Source organism: Mytilus edulis, chromosome 13 (assembly GCF_963676685.1).
Source record: "Mytilus edulis chromosome 13, xbMytEdul2.2, whole genome shotgun sequence".
Lineage (NCBI taxonomy): Eukaryota > Metazoa > Mollusca > Bivalvia > Mytilida > Mytilidae > Mytilus > Mytilus edulis.
In genome coordinates this window covers 42,277,433-42,295,688 of record NC_092356.1, presented here as the reverse complement: position 1 = coordinate 42,295,688, position 18,256 = coordinate 42,277,433, and the positions used below count along the sequence as shown (strand labels likewise).

Here is an 18,256-nt window from a genome sequence, read left to right as displayed (position 1 = left end):
AAATACCATCCCTTTTCAGAGGATTTCCCCCCTACAATAGGGGTTAAATTGATTAAATCAGCTTAAAGTTTTTCACATAAATATTGTATTTTATTAGATCCATTTGAATACAGAAAGAAAAGAGCAATTCAGAGCGAACAGGAACAAATAGACTATGACCATTGGAGAGTGATTCTGTTAGAAACACTAGGAAATGCCAGAATGGACTTCTCTTTTGAATATATTGTATCACATATCAACTCAACTAACTCAGCTTGGATCAAAAGAGCTGGAGTTCATGCTCTTAGGAAATATGAACATGAAATGGTGAGTTGTATGTAGGTTATACAAAATAAATCTCCAATTTTGTACATTACACGGTAATTTGTATAAACTTAGCTTAAATTGTCAGGAAAATGTTGTAAAAAAAAACATGATTTTTTTTTTAAATTTTGACCTTTCGTTTGTTCTAGTTTCAGTTTTTTTCCCTATGAAACCTATGCATTTCATAAAAAATGAATATAAAGATTTACTTCCTGTATAGTATGAATTGAATTATTTGATATTCACCAACAATAAATTTCAGTTGTCTTCTTTTTTTACACAGTCATGATCCAAATTAATTTTATGCTGAATTTTCATTGTATAACAGTTTAACAAAGTGAAAAAAAGCAAACTCCATCCATATTATGGACATATAAAATTGATTTTGTCATTACCTTGACATACTTAACTAAAAATTGGTGATAAGGCTATAAGTCATTACACTTTTGTTTCAGGCTGCTGATGAGATGTATAAAGCTGCCATGTATGACGAGAATGATGAGGTTCGTTATGAGGCTTTATTGCAGTATCAGGCACATCCTCAAGCTAGGATTATCACACCTCTAAAAGCGTAAGTTTAAGAAATAAGGACTTGGAAAATTAGTTGGTTTATTACTGAAATTGCCCAATTAAAACAAATATTGCCTATAACTATGACAAATCTTTTCAAACCTAAATTTATAAATTTCATTCAGTTTTTATTAATTTTTTATGTTTTTATCCAGACGAGAAGAAGTTAATGGAACTGGTATTATTGATCCCTATGAGTCTGGAATCATGGAAATAGCACCTCAACGCAGAGAAAAACGATCCTTGGGTTTTCTGGAAAAGTTTCCTAAGATAAACTTTAGACTTGAGGCCCCAAGTGTTGATTGGAGAAAAATGTTAGGATCTGAAACTATAGGTGCTGCATTTGGTATTATCATGTATAACATGCTCGATCTGAAAATTGGTAAGTTGTCTACATTTTGATTCTGCCTAGAAACAAAAGTAATTAGACACATCTTTGTTAAAGACCTCTGATACTGCAGAGATCACAAACCCTTAGAAAGTATAGTTGTCAGGTTTTTATTCTGCCTAGAAATATAGCAATTACATACCTCTTTGTTTAAAGACATCTGGCACTGCAGAGATAATATACCCTTAGGAATATTTGACATATGAAGTTGAGGTCAGAGTTCAGCTAAAAATTGTGTATTTTTAGCTCACCTGGCCCGAAGGGCCAAGTGAGCTTTTCTCATCACTTGGCGTCCGGCTTCCGGCGTCGTCTGTCGTCCTGCGACCGTCGTCGTTAACTTTTACAAAAATCTTCTCCTCTGAAACTGCTGGGCCAAACTTAACCAAACATGGCCAAAATCATTATTAGGGTATCTAGTTTAAAAATTGTGTCCGGTGACCCAACCAACCAACCAAGATGGCCGCCATGGCTAAAAATAGAACATAGGGGTAAAATGCAGTTTTTGGCTTATAACTCAAAAACCAAAGCATTTAGAGCAAATCTGACATGTGGTAAAATTGTTTATCAGGTCAAGATCTATCTGCCCTGAAATTTTGAGATGAATCGGACAACCCGTTGATAGGTTGCTGCCCCTGAATTGGTAATTTTAAGGAAATTTTGCTGTTTTTGGTTATTATCTTGAATATAATTATAGATAGAGATAAACTGTAAACAGCAAAAATGTTCAGCAAAGTAAGATTTACAAATAAGTCAACATGACCAAAATGGTCTGTTGACCCCTTTAGGAGTTATTGCCCTTTATAGTCAATTTTTAACCATTTTTCGTTAATCTTAGTTATCTTTTACAAAAATCTTCTCCTCTGAAACTGCTGGACCAAATTAAACCAAACTTGGCCACAATCTTCATTTAGGTATCTAGTTTAAAAATTGTGTCCGGTGACCAGGCCAACCAACCAAGATGGCCGCCATGGCTAAAAATAGAACATAGGGTTAAAATGCAGTTTTTGGCTGATCACTCAAAAGCCAAAGCATTTAGAGCAAATCTGACATGTGGTAAAATTGTTTATCAGGTCAAGATCTATCTGCAACAACAAAAGAGAGTTTTTAACGACTTCAGCTGGCTATACAACCCTTGCACAATCAACTGAATTTTGCAGAAATCATTAATAGGATAGATTGCCCTTATATGATAATTTTTTATTACCTTTTTGGTTTTTTTGGCAAAGGGGGAGCGGGGAGGAGGGGGGGGGTTGCGCAACAACAAAACAACTTCACATCTTTCTCATTACTTTGCATTTCTCGTTGCATAAATTTTACAAAATTCTCCCCTGAAACAACTGTCAAATTTAAACAAACTTGGTTTAAATCACCACTATGATATCCAGGGACCACTGTGTATGATGACCCTGCCTGCCCACATGGCTGAAATAAAACATAGGTTTCAAACGCACTTTTTAGTATTATATCTCTGAAACTATGCGACAGTACAACAGTTGCATTTATCATGCATCAATTGTAAATAAAAATATCAGGTGAGCGACACAGGGTCCTTGGACCCTCTAGTTTAAGCATCAATGTAAACAATTTTTGTAGAGCCCTTAAGCGGTCATTTGAGAATAAATGTTCACGATGAGGCCTATGCAAGAGTACTCCTTGGAATTTTGGACTTCAACTTAGACTTCTTTGTAGCCAGACTTTGTTTTAAAGGAGGCACCCAGTACAATCTGAATATTTTACAAGTATGTTGGATAAAAAATACAGTCTTTTGATGGTTTATCAGCCACTGTCAGTTAAACAGTTGTATTTATTTAAGTTAAGAAAATGTACATGTAGTTATAAATATTTGGACAGGAATTGAGATAAATTGAAAAACATAAGATTTTTTTACAAGTTCCTCTGTGAATCACATACAGAGGATTTGTTGGACATTGTATTTTATAGAGTTATATGTAGATGTCTGTATTCACACTGTTATGATATCATCTTTTTATTTTTTTTATGCAAATTGCTGATATAAAAATAAGGAGATGTGGTATGATTGCCTATGAGACAACTTTCCACCAAAGTTCAAATGAAGTGGATGTAAGCAATTATAGGCAATTGTTAGGCCTTCAACAATGAGAAAAACCCACACCGAACTTTATACATTTTATGTTTGACACAGTTATTATACCCCCGCTTTAAAAAAGGGGGGGTTATACTGTTTTACCTCTGTCTGTCAGTCCGTCCGTCCGTCCGTCCGTCCATCAGTCCGTCCATCAGTCCGTCCGTCAGTCCGTCCGTCAGTCAGTCAGTCCGTCCCATGAAACTTTCGTCACATTTTTCTCAGGAACTACACATCCACCCTTTCTGTAATTTGGTATCAACATTTATATATGTCAGCCACACCGTGTGATGCGTTTTCAGATTCATCACTTGACAACTTCCTGTTTACCGAACACTTGTCTGATTTTACACATGATAGCCAAGTTGAAAATTTTCGTCACATTTTTCTCAGGAACTACAATACAAGGATTTCTGAAATTTGGTTTCAGGATTTATATTAGTCAGCTATACCGTGTGATGCGTTTTCAGATTCATCACTCGACAACTTCCTGTTTACCGCACACTTGTATGATTTTACACATGATAGCCAAGTTGAAAATTTTCGTCACATTTTTCTCAGGAACTACAATACAAGGATTTCTGAAATTTGGTTTCAGGATTTATATAAGTCAGCTATACCGTGTGATGCGTTTTCAGATTCATCACTCGACTACTTCCTGTTTACCGAACACTTGTATGATTTTACACATGATAACCAAGTTAAAAATTTTCGTCACATTTTTCTCAGGAACTACAATACAAGGATTTCTGAAATTTGGTTTCAGGATTTTTATAAGTCAGCTATACCGTGTGATGCGTTTTCAGATTCATCACTCGACAACTTCCTGTTTACCGAACACTTGCATATTTTTACACTATTAATATTATCCACTTGCGGCGGGGGTATCATCAGTGAGCAGTAGCTCGCAGTTTCACTTGTTTTATAACATGTTAATTTTGACAACAGTTTAACATTTCGCTGAAAAAATTAAACATCATTGAAAAATACCTTAAATAAAACTGAACAGACTTATTCGTTTACTCAATTTCTATTCTTTAGTATTTTGTGCATTCTGGTTATTATTTTTTTTCCAATTTAAAATACTCAGAATAAAAATTGTCCCCTAATATTATATATTGGTATAAGTCATGACTTGTTGAGGATAATTCATTGTTGTTTTATTTTTAGGAAAATGACATGAAGAAAATAGCTTCATTGGCCACACAGTTTGACACGAAAGTGAAAGAGATTGTTGATGCCATTGAAACAGGAGTGCAGTTGTTTAAAGACCTGATTGGGGGTCAGATAAGCATCAAAGACATTGTTAATGAATTCATAGATGCCTTGAAGGAGTTACCTGGCAAGGTATATATTCCATATGGAGTTAACTGAAGAAAAAACCCAACAAAACTGTAAACCTACTAAATTGTGCAAGTTTTTTTATTGATGCACCTTTCTCAAGAAGAAATAAATTGAGAATTTAAATATGTCGAAATTGTCTTATAAATACATGCACAAAGTTATAAAATCAGGGAAACAAATTTCTGAAGAGTTTCTTGAAAGAGTAAGAAGGACGTTTGCTGCAGAGATTGGTAGAAAGAGGAAGATGGATGATTTGTTTGTGTATATTGTTTTAATATCAATGAATGAATGTATGTAAATTAAGTCATTGTGACCTACATTTTATAGATTGCTGATTTTGTTCAAGTTTTGATTAAAGGTTTATATCATTGCCATAGAGAGATGATATTTTGTCAGTGGGCAAGTGTTAAAATAAAACAGATTCATACAAAGAATAGGGCACTCTGATCTTTACTGATAATTACTGATTTTGTTTTTTGTAAGGTCCTGATTTCAGAGATTATGTTTATAGATATAAGGTACATGTATCTTTCATCATAAGTTCAAGTCTTTCTTACATTGTGTTTAGTTTATGATTTTGTATTTGATAACTCTTATGTTTTTCATAAATTTTTAACAGGTTTGGGGTCTTAGAGACAAAGCAGCCAATGTGATGAAAATGTTAGGACAGCTCGATGAGGAAGAGCTACCTCCCTTTTTAAGACCACTAAGAAATCTGATTGTTAAAGTGACAACAGTCTTTAATGATGTTAAAACAGATATCATGAACTTTTATAATGTAAGTTTAAGTAATATATAGATGATCTCACTGTAAAGCAGGAGCAATGTTAAGGTTATTGAATTTTTGAATAATTTTAAAAAAGAAACAGAATTGTTTTACCCATGTCATTTCTACAGATAAATATATATTTATAGCCTGGAATGTTTATTTATGATTTATTTTTATCTTTCAGACGTTGGTTCAGACCATCACTGTTATAATTCCACAGAATGCCAAACTTATTTATGATTTATTTTTATCTTTCAGACATTGGTTCAGACCATCACTGTTATAATTCCACAGAATGCCAAACTTATCTATGAAAGTATCGTTGATATCATTGATGGTTTCAAGGTCATAATGAAAGATCCTAAGACAGCTTTAGTTAAGATTGGCAAAGGCGTTGTGCAGTGAGTATACTTGAATTCAATACATCACAGCTAATATTCTTGTGGATGTAGAATTACCTGAGCAATTCATGAAACCAATGCAATGAACATAATTATATGAAATATTGAAACAAGTGAAAAGGGATTTTGATAGATTCTTATGATATTTTTATATCCCACGCAACGAAGTTGCGGAGGGTATAATGTTTTTGACCCGTCCGTCCGTCAGTCCGTCCGTCATTCCGTCCATCAGTCCTGTTTCTTGTCATCGCAACTCCTCTCAAACCACACAACAGAATTTCACAAAACCTTTTCAGATAATAAGGACATACTATGTAGTTATGCATATCGACAGGAAATTGCGATTCAATTTTTTTTCTAGGAGTTACGCCCCTTTGAACTTATTTACTTTAATGTACTACTGCAACAGTTTGTCATCGCAACTCCTCTCAAACCACACAACAGAATTTCACGAAACCTTTTCAGATAATAAGGACATACTATGTAGTTGTGCATATCGACGGGAAATTGCGATTCAATTTTTTTTCTAGGAGTTACGCCCCTTTGAACTTATTTACTTTAATGTACTACTGCAACAGTTTGTCATCGCAACTCCTCTCAAACCACACAACAGAATTTCACGAAATCTTTTTATATGAAAAGGACATATTATGTAGTTGTGCATATCGAAGGGAAATTACGATTCAATTTTATTTCTAGGAGTTACGCCCCTTTGAACTTATTTGCTTCAATGTACTACTGCAACAGTTTGTCGTCGCAACTCCTCTGAAACTACACAGCAGAATTTCATGAAACCTTTTCAGATAATAAGGACATACTATGTAGTTGTGCATATCGACAGGAAATTACGATTCAATTTTATTTCTAGGAGTTATGCCCCTTTGAACTTATTTGCTTCAATGTACTTCTGCAACAGTTTGTCATCTCAACTCCTCTGAAAACACACAACAGAATTTCATGAAATTTTGTAGATAATAAGGACATACTATGTAGATGTGTATATTAACAGGAAATTATTATTCAATAATTTTTTTATACAATTTCTTTTTCTTATACTTATTTAATTTCTCCAATGACAATGTGGGGACGTGGGGTATGTGAGCGTGCTCACTAAGGTTCGTTAATATTAGCTTTTTTTTCAAAAATAAAAATATCTGTATTAAATTATTAGTGAAACCATTTAAATAGTGTCAAATGTTGTTTTAAAATAAAGGACCATAATTAGTATTTGCTCCTCATTTGCATATTTTTGTTTTCAGGATTTTTATGTCTATAAAGGCCTTACTCGATGCAAAGAATAAAACACAAGAAGCTTGCTTCTTCTTAAAAGGTAAGTTGATATATATCAGACCTGCCAACTTTTGAAAATCTCCATGGGGGATTTAGCGCGCGACTAGATTTTTAAGGGTTACAATTTTAGCGACTTTTCTGTGTGCATTGTTTTTTACTCCTAAAATAGTCTAAGTTCTCTTCTTTTTTCTTTAGGTATATTACTGATGAGCTTGTAGGCTTTGATTTCTTTTATTTGCATGATTCTTGTGCTATTAATTTATAAAATTGACAAAATAACTGAAGAATAGAGAAAAATGGTATTAAAAATAAAGGATTCAAAGTAGAGACCCCCCTTTTCCCCCTCCAAAGACCTTTTTATCTATGAACCTTGACTCAAAAGACCTAAAACTACATGTCCTAAAGTTAGAAGGATGAAGACAGATTTTGATTTAGTCTTATGGTCTTATCAGTGTCAATGAGAAAATGGATAAAATTTGAGTTATCTTTCTTTGTATTCAGAGGTGCTCTTACTGGCGGAGGCTTATAAAAAAACACAGTAGAAGTGAATACAAAATGGCGTCCATTTTAAATCAACAGACACACGATGTCTGGTTTCAAAAATTAAACAGATTTCAAGATAGACGATGTTTTCTTGAGAGTTCATTACAGTTCTTATCTTTCAATTAATTATGATTTTGTTGTGGAACTACGGCAAATGTTGCAAATTGTGCTTGTATGATAAATTGATTAAAAATGAAAGGCTGTTTGACCAAATTTGTGTATACAAATTAATTTTGAGGACTGTTACGACCCATTAGGTAATCTGATTACATACAACCAATAATTATGACACCTGTTGTGACTGTTGATTAGCGTAGGGTCGTTAACTTGTCATAATATGTCCCCAGGTAAAATTATAGATTTTTTTAAATTGATCAGAAAAACTTCAAAATCGGTAAACAATAATGTTTTCGGGTATATTTGGTGAAAATCGGGATTTTGACTAGTTTTACGATCCCGATATCGGGATTCGGGTTGAGGGATAAAAATCGGGATGATACCGCGAAAATCGGGATAGTTGGCAGGTCTGTATATATAAAAACAAAAAGGCCTGTGAAATGCAGACTGAACGTAATAATTTAGTTTATCTTCCTTTCATCTTTATTCACTGTCAAACTTAGGTCGTGGTTTATAACAATGTTGAAGAAATAATCTACAAACAGCTTACATGTACCAGAAACTGAAAAACAGAAATACCCAAATTTGTTTTTCTGGTCATATAACTTCCTGTTCACATTTTGCAGCATGGCTCAGGTTAATAAAGTGTTTGAGACTAAGAGATTTATATTAAAAAGTATGTAAGTGAAATACAGTTGGTTGAATCAGCTGTCATTTGTAACTAAAATATTTTTTATTTTGCAGATGAAAAACCATACTGGTGGGATATTACAACAGTTTTTGAAGAAATTTGGGCTCTTTCACAACAAGCTGTAAAAGCCTTGGCTACAGGTGGACCAAACTGGATAGCAACTACTGTTATTGAAGGAGACGATCCTGTGGCCAAATTCACTAAAGGCAAAGTGTCACAGGTAAGTTAGACTTGTCAGTTTTATGAAGTTATCTCTGGGAATTGGTATATTTTGAGTCAGCAATAAAACTGATATCAAAGAAATTGTATTTGCATTACTATTGACTATCTCAATGGTCTCATGAAAGTATGCTTTCCTCAAGTGTGGGAGAAAAATGAAGGCTTAAAAATTGATATTAATGCATCATATCTGTAAAAGCACATAACATTCAGTTGTTAAGCAAAGACGTCTTCCTTCACACTGTAACCTTGTGAACTAGCACATTGAAAAAGAAAAAAAGAGCAAAGACTGGTCCAACCGGGTCAAAATACTATAAATTTTCACCATGGTTTTATCATTTCGAAAAATTGCAACAAGATAGGTGTCACAAAAATAAAAAACCTTACATCTTAAATTTTGAAAGCGCTATGTATAAGTAGTTTTTCCTGAAATCATATTTGCATCAATTGTTGAATAATCACTATTCACAATTTCTGAATTTACTGAAATGTGTCTGCATAGAGTGAAATATCTTCCTATGAACTGTTACCTTGTGAACCAGCATTCAACAAATCTGGCTCAGAATGTCAAGTTCGAACAAAGTAGAGCTAATATTCATATTATATTAATAGCATGTTCTTGTCCTGAATATGCATAGGACATTTAATAGCCATCCATCATCATCATCAAATATATTTATAATTTATATTTAGAAGCTATTATTATCATATAGCTCATTTAATTTTTATTTTTTTATTAACAGCAACAAATAAAAGAACAGATTATTGATAATTTAACTAATATTATCGATGAACTTTTGGAACCGTTTGATGATCTCCGAGGAATTGCAGATAAATTTATGAAAAAATATGGAGACTTCTTTGCTCTTGTGAAAAAAGTGAAAGAAGCATATGCAATACTAAAAGAAGGGTATGTTTTAAGTCAATTTTGTCTAAAATGTTTTTGTTTTAACTTTTTGTAGTAATATTTATTGATAGGGATTTTGACTGACAAGCTTAGGGTGTTAGCCAACTAAGTTGGTTAAAATCATATAAAAACAAAGCATGGGGGTAAAACAGCTATAAAGGTCTTAAAGGTTGCTAGGACTGATGATTCATGGAGTCTGATGGTAGTTATCTTTTGGAATTTCAAATGCCTGTAGCTATTGGCATTATTTTCCCAGTTATTAAAGATAGAAAGTATCAAAAAAATTGTACTTTATAAAAATTCTGATTTATCATAATAATTGATTGATCTATAACACGTTTAAAGCTAAGCTACTAGCTTTTATACATTTGTTTTTTGTGAACATGACTAGTATATTTTTGTTTTTATTGAGGACATGAATAGCTTATCTCTTTTTTATTTGAAGACTTAAATAGCTTATCTGTGTTTATTGAGGACATGAAAAGCTTATCTTTGTTTATTGAGGACATGAATAGCTTTTTTGTTTGTTTATTAAGGACATGAAAAGCTTATCTTTGTTTATTGAGGACATGAATAGCTTTTTTGTTTGTTTATTAAGGACATGAATAGCTAATCTTTGTTAATTGAGGAGATGAATAGCTTATATTTGTATAGCTTACATTTGCTTATTGTTGACATGATTAGCTTATCTTTGTTTATTGAGGAAATAAATAACTTACCTTTAATTATAGGGGAAAACACTGAGGTTGCCTATGAATATCTCATAAAATACATATATATCACAATTTAACAATATTTCAGATATGAATTTGGACAGTCTGTTATTAACACAATTTTTGGACCCAAATGCCACAAGGACTTTCCAAGATTGTATAGATTAGATGCAGGGCCTTGTAAAGGAAAAGGGTTTTATCCGTCTACAATTGAAAAAAGTGGCCAAGCAGAATATGCTGTAGAAGGTGTTGACCTTGAAATTGATGTTGGACAAACAGTAAGTACATTCTATTAAGATTGATGTGAGAGGATAGGAAAGAAACTTTTATTTCTGTGTTGTACTTCATTTATGGCATACAGATGTGAATCCAGAATTTTGAAAAAGGGTGGAGGGGGAACTTGGCAATGTTTAGAGTTTGACATGTTAAAAGTCTCTCTCTCTCTGGCAGTGACAATTATAAGCAACTTGAAATCTTAACTTTTTTTAAATTGGTATAAAAGTGAAAATTTATAGGATATACACATATAATGTTATGTTATATTACTTTGTTTGTTTCAAATATTAAAGTTTTCACATACATCTGATCTTGAAATTATATTTAATTTGTTTTAATGGGAAATATGTAAATTTTTGAAGCTTACAGTTATAAATATTTGTTACAGGTGATTGCTCCTTTCCCAGGAATTGTTTACAAGGGAGACAATCCAGATGAGGTTATCATTGAGGCAAACACAGCTGCCTTAAAGGACATAAAGATCTATATAAATGGTGTTTCAGTCAATACAACTATTCTGCATAAAACAGACCAACTTTACATTGAAAACAGGGTAAGTTTTATTAATAAAACTGATATACTTGGACCAACTAATCGATCAAGGGAGATAAATGCGTCATATAGTTTTATAATAAATTTAACTGTATTGCTGTTGCAAAATTCATTTAGAAACTAATTTGGTGACAATTTGTATGCCCTCATGTGCAGTAACAGGTGACACATCCTCATGCACTCTTAATTCCTTATTATTTCTCATAGCATTTTGTAAGAGCAATCTTCTCGTATGTATTTTGAAATTCTATCATTTGAATTTCTGTCTGAATACATACAAATGATGATTGATTGAAGTTTAATGCCACTTTCAACATTGTTGGCTATTTTGTGAAGGCAAATTTTCATTGTTGGAGGAAGCTGGAGAAAACCAATGACCTTATGTAGGAAAACTAACAATTCTAGCAAATTAAGATTGGAGTTGATCTCACCTGCCATGTGTGGGACTCAAACTCACAACCTCAGTGTTGATTGACAGGCTAGTGATACAGTACTTGAACTGAACTACTTAACCACTAGGTCACAGAGGCCCTTATTAGTGCTTAGATTAGAAGTAAAATCCTTACATTATATGCAGAATTCTGCAAAGCATGTAGCTTGAAAAAAAGCATGTTGACCTTTACTTAATATTATATTTTAGATAATACCCCTGTAGTATGATGAAAACTGCATTTAACAAAATATTTTTTTTTATTGTTTGTGTTTCATTTCCCAAAATTCTTGAAAAAATTACAAGATCAATTATAATAAAGATTCCTCTACAGTTTCTAGTTAACGTTCATGTTTGAACTGCTAATGAGTCTACATGCTGTAAGTTTGTCCATTTATGACCCATATGGCATCTGTTAAAAACCAAATAAAATGATGCATTTGCTATTAATAGATTGCTGCAGGAGCTCCCATTGGTACTGCAAAACAGTCACCTTGTTATCCATTCAACAGTATCCACTTTGCCATGATGAAAGGCAATGGAACTGTCGATCCTACTAAGTTCCTGTCTCCAAGATTCTTTGAAGTTCCACAGTGGATACAGACGTGTGATGACTACAAATTAGTTTATAAGGTAAGTTAATACAGGGCACTCCCCTTCTGATTCCACCATTTGGACTAAACTTACATTGTTAACAATAAACAAGGGTCACAATGTATTGAGCAAGAAACTTATATGAAAAGCATGGACATATTGAAAAAACGGAATCTTAAGAATGAATGTCATTAAGTTAAGTAATTTACCACAGTTAGGGGCATTATAACATAGGAACAATGTGCTAGCACGATTTATTTCATTTCCGTTATTCAGATAAGGTCTTGCATTTTTATGCCCCACCTACGATAGTAGAGGGGCATTATGTTTTCTGGTCTGTGCGTCCGTTCGTCCGTTCGTTCGTTCGTCCGTCCGTCCGTTCGTTCGTCCGTCCGTCCGTTCGTTCGTCCGTCCGTCTGTCCCGCCTCAGGTTAAAGTTTTTGGTCAAGGTAGTTTTTGATGAAGTTGAAGTCCAATCGACTTCAAACTTGGTACACATGTTCCCTGTGATATGATCTTTCTAATTTTAATGCCAAATTAGAGATTTTACTCCAATTTCACGGTCCAATGAACATAGAAAATGATAGTGCGAGTGGGGCATTCGTGTACTGAGGACACATTCTTGTTTAAACAGATAAAATGAAAAGAACCCTTATTACCAATGAATTGATTAAGACCTTAAAAAGTGAAGTTATTGTAAAACTTGGTTGATAAGCTGCAAAGGTCAAGTTATTTACATACTGGTAGAGTTTTCTGTGAGATTATAGTATTTTGAGTTGTTGAGCAATAGGGTTGACTCCTTCTGAAAGACACAAGCCAAAAGTTAACTTATTAATAATGTTTGATATCCATTTTTAGTTTGAGACCATAGCTGCTGGAGTAATTGTGGGACTTGGTGGACAGGCTCAAAATAACACCAGTCCTAAGTTAGACACAAGTAAAGTTACAGCACCCGCTGAACCAGCACCTAGTGAAGACCCAGGGGCAGAAGCAGACACCATTAAAAGTAGGTTTCCACTGCTGCAATCATTTTTGAAATTTTGAAAAGAAAAAAAATGATAAAATGCAGTATAAGAAGCAATATGGACTTTTCATTTTCATCTGACATGTAATTTACATTTATTATTGATGATTGCAGAGAATATTAATGATCGACAAAGTTCCCAAGAAGTTCACATTATTTTTGTTTAAAGAATATATATAGGTATAGATTTCCAGGTTCGTTGAAGAAATTTTGTTACATTAATATTCAAATTTGAATGATTTTTTGTGTGCTGTCTTGACTACACATGCATAAACCATTTTTGCAATGATGATACATTTAAGGTGGTACCTAACACTACAGGGAGATAACTATGTAAAATCCGCTAAACGTTTTAATTACATTGTGTTGTTAAGGGAATATCACGCTTCTCAATGACCAAAATAAGTGTTTGTCAAACTGCTATATAACCAGTGTAATTTTTCTGATAAAATGGTTGGTTCAAATTTTTGGAAATTTTTATATTTTTGTCATAGTGTCAAAGTAAATGATTTGTCAAAATTTTATGAAAATTAAACGAGCCAAACAAATTTCAGTGAATGTGTTGGGTACCACCTTAAAGGATGTATAATTTACACTTGTCATCAACTAAGATTTCTTATACTTTGTTATAGGCAACCCAGATGGAATGTATTCAAAAACTAAGGCTAATGCAAACAACTTACCTGATGACTCTAAAAATGGAAAAAAAGGTATGTATAAATACAAATAAGGAGATATGATTGCCAATGAGACAACTCTCCACAAGAGATCAAATGACATAGAAGTTAACAACTATAGATCACTATACGGCCTTCAACAATGAGCAAAACTCATACCACATAGTCAGCTATAATAGGCCCTGAAATGACAAAATTAAACAATTCAAAGGAGTATATAATTCAATGCAATGTAGTAATAGTCAAATTTCAGTAATGTATATTAAAAATGTCAATATGAGGAGATACTCATGCTACTCTTTTCCAAATCTTTAATCAGGGGAAGTTATATAAGTTAGTAAAATGATTAATGATTCTGTAATCGATTAGATTTATCACACATTGTCATGTTTTTAATACCTTTGAATATCCGAATTAAATCTGTACAAGTGTTTCTGTTATAGCACCTCTTATATTTAAAAACAACATTTTACAAAATTTAAATGTAAAAAAATTAGCTAGCAGCTGTACGAATTTTACCTCTTTTAAGATTTATTTTTGATATACAACTGTTTTTTTTCTGCAAGGAAACATGATTGTTTTCATTAAAAGACGCTATTGTGACTAATAGGATCTTAATTTGAGTGTCATTTTGTTCATTATTGATGAATTATTTGATTATATTTCTTAGGTCCATTTGCAACCCTGATGGCAAAAGCAGACAGTTTTATGAAGAAGTTTTCTCTACGTAGACTGAAGATGGGGACAATTATTGAGTTTTTAACAAAATTGGGCATGACAGACAGCAGAGCAAAGTTTGTTCAAACTCTCAAAACTTTACAGGTGAGTGATTATTCGAAATATCAAAATTCAAAATTTAATACAAGGATTGAGATTTGTTTTATCTTAATATATTTTGAGTTGGTTTGGTTGTCTAAAATTATAAAATATAATTATGATGGAAGTTGTCTATTTTATTAAAACATGTTTTTACAAAACACAGCAAGGGTTAATTGATTAATTGTTTTTTGCTTAATGTCCACCAGCAGTACTATATAATTATAAGGCAATACACAGTTTCAGAATCTAAAGGACCATGAAAATATAACCCAAACCAGTAATCACCACGCTTGACCACGGTGTGCCACGCTTAAATTCCTAGCGCCATGCTAAAATTCCCAGCTCCACGCTCATTTTATAGTCCGCCACACTTGCAAATTCAATAGCTTCAGGTTCAATTCTGGATATCCCTAATCTAATTATCATGTCAGTAGCAATTAGGAAATCTAATTAGTGTTTAATGATGTGAACACCGCCTTGGGGAATGTACATTGACAGCTGATTGCATTATTTACATTGTCTCTCGTGGTTGAACAAGGTAACATCCAATAAACGATCATGACCCAGTTTTGTCAAATTGAAAAGTAAAAATTGTTTGCAAACTATTCTTTAAATACAAATGCTTGACTGTACCTTAAATTCGTAAATGAAATGCATATATATCCAAACTAAATTAATAAAAGCAGTATAATCCAGAAATCAAATGAATTCCCTGACCACATGTTTTCTTTTGTTGACAGCCATGTCACATATGCACTTTTGGCAGGAAAATACTGGGAAACCCCCAAATACTGGACAACACTGTCTGGTTATTTATAGACATTTTAATAAACAGCTGAGCTGAGCTGTGCCAGTAAGGAAAAGAGTTAAACTGGGTATATATAATTCCTTCATCAACATCATTTAAAAAAAAAAGGGGGGGGGTTAATTTATAATATTGTCATGAAAGGAAGCTCTTTAAGATAATGAAATTGTATAATGAATACTTTATCACATAATAAGAAATATGTTGATCCCTCAATTATATATATTCCTGAAATCTCGGAAGCCATATAAGGGTTTTTAACTTCTCTAATAGGTTTCTGTGGTGACCAAAAATGTATATTAGTCCCCATTTTCATATTAGCTTTATATGACAACAACTTGTAAGGCAGAGAGTAAACAAACAAGGAACGATTCGATTATGCACTACACCATCTCTGATTTGATGAACTTTCTCCCCCACCCTTGATTTTCATTCTGTGGTGAACCCTGCAAACTGCATTAAATTCTGGAACAGTGAATTATAAATCTAATCAGGTGTAAAAGTTGACTTATAATTTATGATAAAAGAGATGATATTTCATTTCCTATCGTTAATTATCCATTTTTAGATGGTGACGTTCCCTTGTCACCATCTTACAGTGTTTACATATCTCAACTTGTACGATTCGCTCATGTATGTAACAATGTTTTAGATTTTAACGAGAGAAATTTATGTATTACTGAAAAATTATTACACCAGGGTTTTCGATATCACAAACTAGTCAAAACATTTACTAAATTTTATCATCGGTATAAGGACATCATTCGTAAATATAGCTCAACATGTAGACTTCTTCTACGTTTAGGTATTTCACATCCAATTTTTTATGGAAATATTCTTTATAAAGCACAAAAATGTCAGTATTCACTGCAGAAACTAACAAAACCTTTAAATAGACTTATTAAGAAGGGATATAGTTACAATACTGTTGTCAGGTCATTAAAGATTGCATATTTTGGCCTTAATATTGATTAACTTATAGGGTCTTTGCATCAGAACTAAACACATTTATTCAAAAACCAGTTGTTGGCATGACACGGGTTAAGTTCTCATATATGTTATGATGGTATGATACTAAACCCCTAACGGGAAGGATTGTGCCTGATATTCATATGATGAAATCATAATCTTTCAATCAGTTTAATTGAAGTCTGGAGCTGGCATGTCAGTTAACTGCTAGTAGTCTGTTGTTATTTATGTATAATTGTCATTTTGTTTATTTTCTTTGGTTACATCTTCTGACATCAGACTCAGACTTCTCTTGAATTGAATTTTAAATGTACATATTGTTATGCGTTTACTTTTCTACATTGGCTAGAGGTATAGGGGGAGGGTTGAGATCTCATAAACATGTTTAACCCCGCCGCATTTTTGCGCCTGTCCCAAGTCAGGAGCCTCTGGTCTTTGTTAGTCTTGTATTATTTTAATTTTAGTTTCTTGTGTACAATTTGGAAATTAGTATGGCGTTCATTATCACTGAACTATTATATATTTGTTTAGGGGCCAGCTGAAGGACGCCTCCGGGTGCGGGAATTTCTCGTTACATTGAAGACCTGTTGGTGACCTTCTGCTGTTGTTTTTTCTATGGTCGGGTTGTTGTCTCTTTGATACATTCCCCATTTCCATTCTCAATTTTATTATATGATTGAAATACAATGATATACAGATATAAGGAGCATCTGTTTCAAAAATTCTGTAAATTCTGTTTTTTTACAGGCAATAATTGACAACAAGCCATGTTTTAATCCACATGAACTGACAGATGAACAAATCAAACAGACCCTACAGGAAAGAGGGAAACCAATTAATGGAACTAGAGCTCAAATGATTAAAAGAATAATGGACCAGGATAACCGTATGTAACTGGGGTTTATAGACTTGATACATGTCCATTAATAATTTGTTTACCTATTTTACTCTTTTTACAAATATACTGCAGTAAAAATGATTGCCATAATACTAATTATTGAAAAAGCCTTATGATATTCTCTATTCATTACACTTTTTACCGCAAGTCATTCCTCAGACACTAACACCTTAAACAAAGTAGCACCAAACCTATAATTTCTAATGTATTTTAGGTTATCTTTTACAAAAACAAATGTAAGAAAAAAAATCTCAATGTTAGTGTTGATTTGACCAATTAACCCTTTTGGAGCTATTTCATATTTGCAATTTTATATAATGGTCTTATAATTTGAGTACTTTTTTTTTGCAGAATGTCCACTGATGTCTTTCACATTGCCAAAGAAAGTATACTGCATCTTCTCCAGTGACTGTATGGCTGTAGAATGCTGCATGAACGTCAAAATATCCATGTTTCTCAGAGTGGTTAAAGCTTATGCTAATTTTAACCCATGTACTTTCAAGTTCAGCTACGGTTTTGATGTGTTTAAGGGAGAAATACAGCTTCCTGCTCTTGATTTTGATGGTATGTTAAAGCTGTGACAGAGGCGGTTTAGCCCCTAATTTTGTTTTGTCAGTTTACATAGCTCTTTATCATATTAAAAGAGAGGCGAAAGATACCAAAGGTTATTCAAACTCGTAAGTCCAAAACAAACTGACAGTGCCATGGCAAAAACCGAAAAATGACAAAAAGACAAACAACAATACACAAAACACAAAAAAAGACTGAGCAACACAAACCCCACCAATAACCGAGGTGATTTCAGGTGCTCTGGAAGGGTAAGCAAATCCTGCTTCACATGTATAAAAGAGAT

General features: G+C 33.1%; 1 protein-coding gene across 1 annotated transcript in view; it reads left to right on the top strand.

The window, feature by feature from the left end:
* LOC139500337 (uncharacterized) overlaps nucleotides 1-18,256 on the top strand; it is a 118,845-nt gene that overhangs the window by 11,742 nt on the left and 88,847 nt on the right. Inside the window, exons 12-29 of the mRNA XM_071289077.1 lie at nucleotides 98-306; nucleotides 759-874; nucleotides 1,029-1,255; nucleotides 2,855-3,000; nucleotides 4,536-4,712; nucleotides 5,329-5,487; nucleotides 5,737-5,879; nucleotides 7,139-7,209; nucleotides 8,574-8,740; nucleotides 9,483-9,649; nucleotides 10,448-10,637; nucleotides 11,024-11,188; nucleotides 12,071-12,250; nucleotides 13,070-13,217; nucleotides 13,868-13,945; nucleotides 14,583-14,734; nucleotides 17,253-17,391; nucleotides 17,755-17,967. Of these exons, the coding sequence (XP_071145178.1) occupies nucleotides 98-306; nucleotides 759-874; nucleotides 1,029-1,255; nucleotides 2,855-3,000; nucleotides 4,536-4,712; nucleotides 5,329-5,487; nucleotides 5,737-5,879; nucleotides 7,139-7,209; nucleotides 8,574-8,740; nucleotides 9,483-9,649; nucleotides 10,448-10,637; nucleotides 11,024-11,188; nucleotides 12,071-12,250; nucleotides 13,070-13,217; nucleotides 13,868-13,945; nucleotides 14,583-14,734; nucleotides 17,253-17,391; nucleotides 17,755-17,967 (2,847 nt within the window). The remainder of the gene's footprint in view (nucleotides 1-97; nucleotides 307-758; nucleotides 875-1,028; nucleotides 1,256-2,854; nucleotides 3,001-4,535; nucleotides 4,713-5,328; nucleotides 5,488-5,736; nucleotides 5,880-7,138; nucleotides 7,210-8,573; nucleotides 8,741-9,482; nucleotides 9,650-10,447; nucleotides 10,638-11,023; nucleotides 11,189-12,070; nucleotides 12,251-13,069; nucleotides 13,218-13,867; nucleotides 13,946-14,582; nucleotides 14,735-17,252; nucleotides 17,392-17,754; nucleotides 17,968-18,256) is intronic.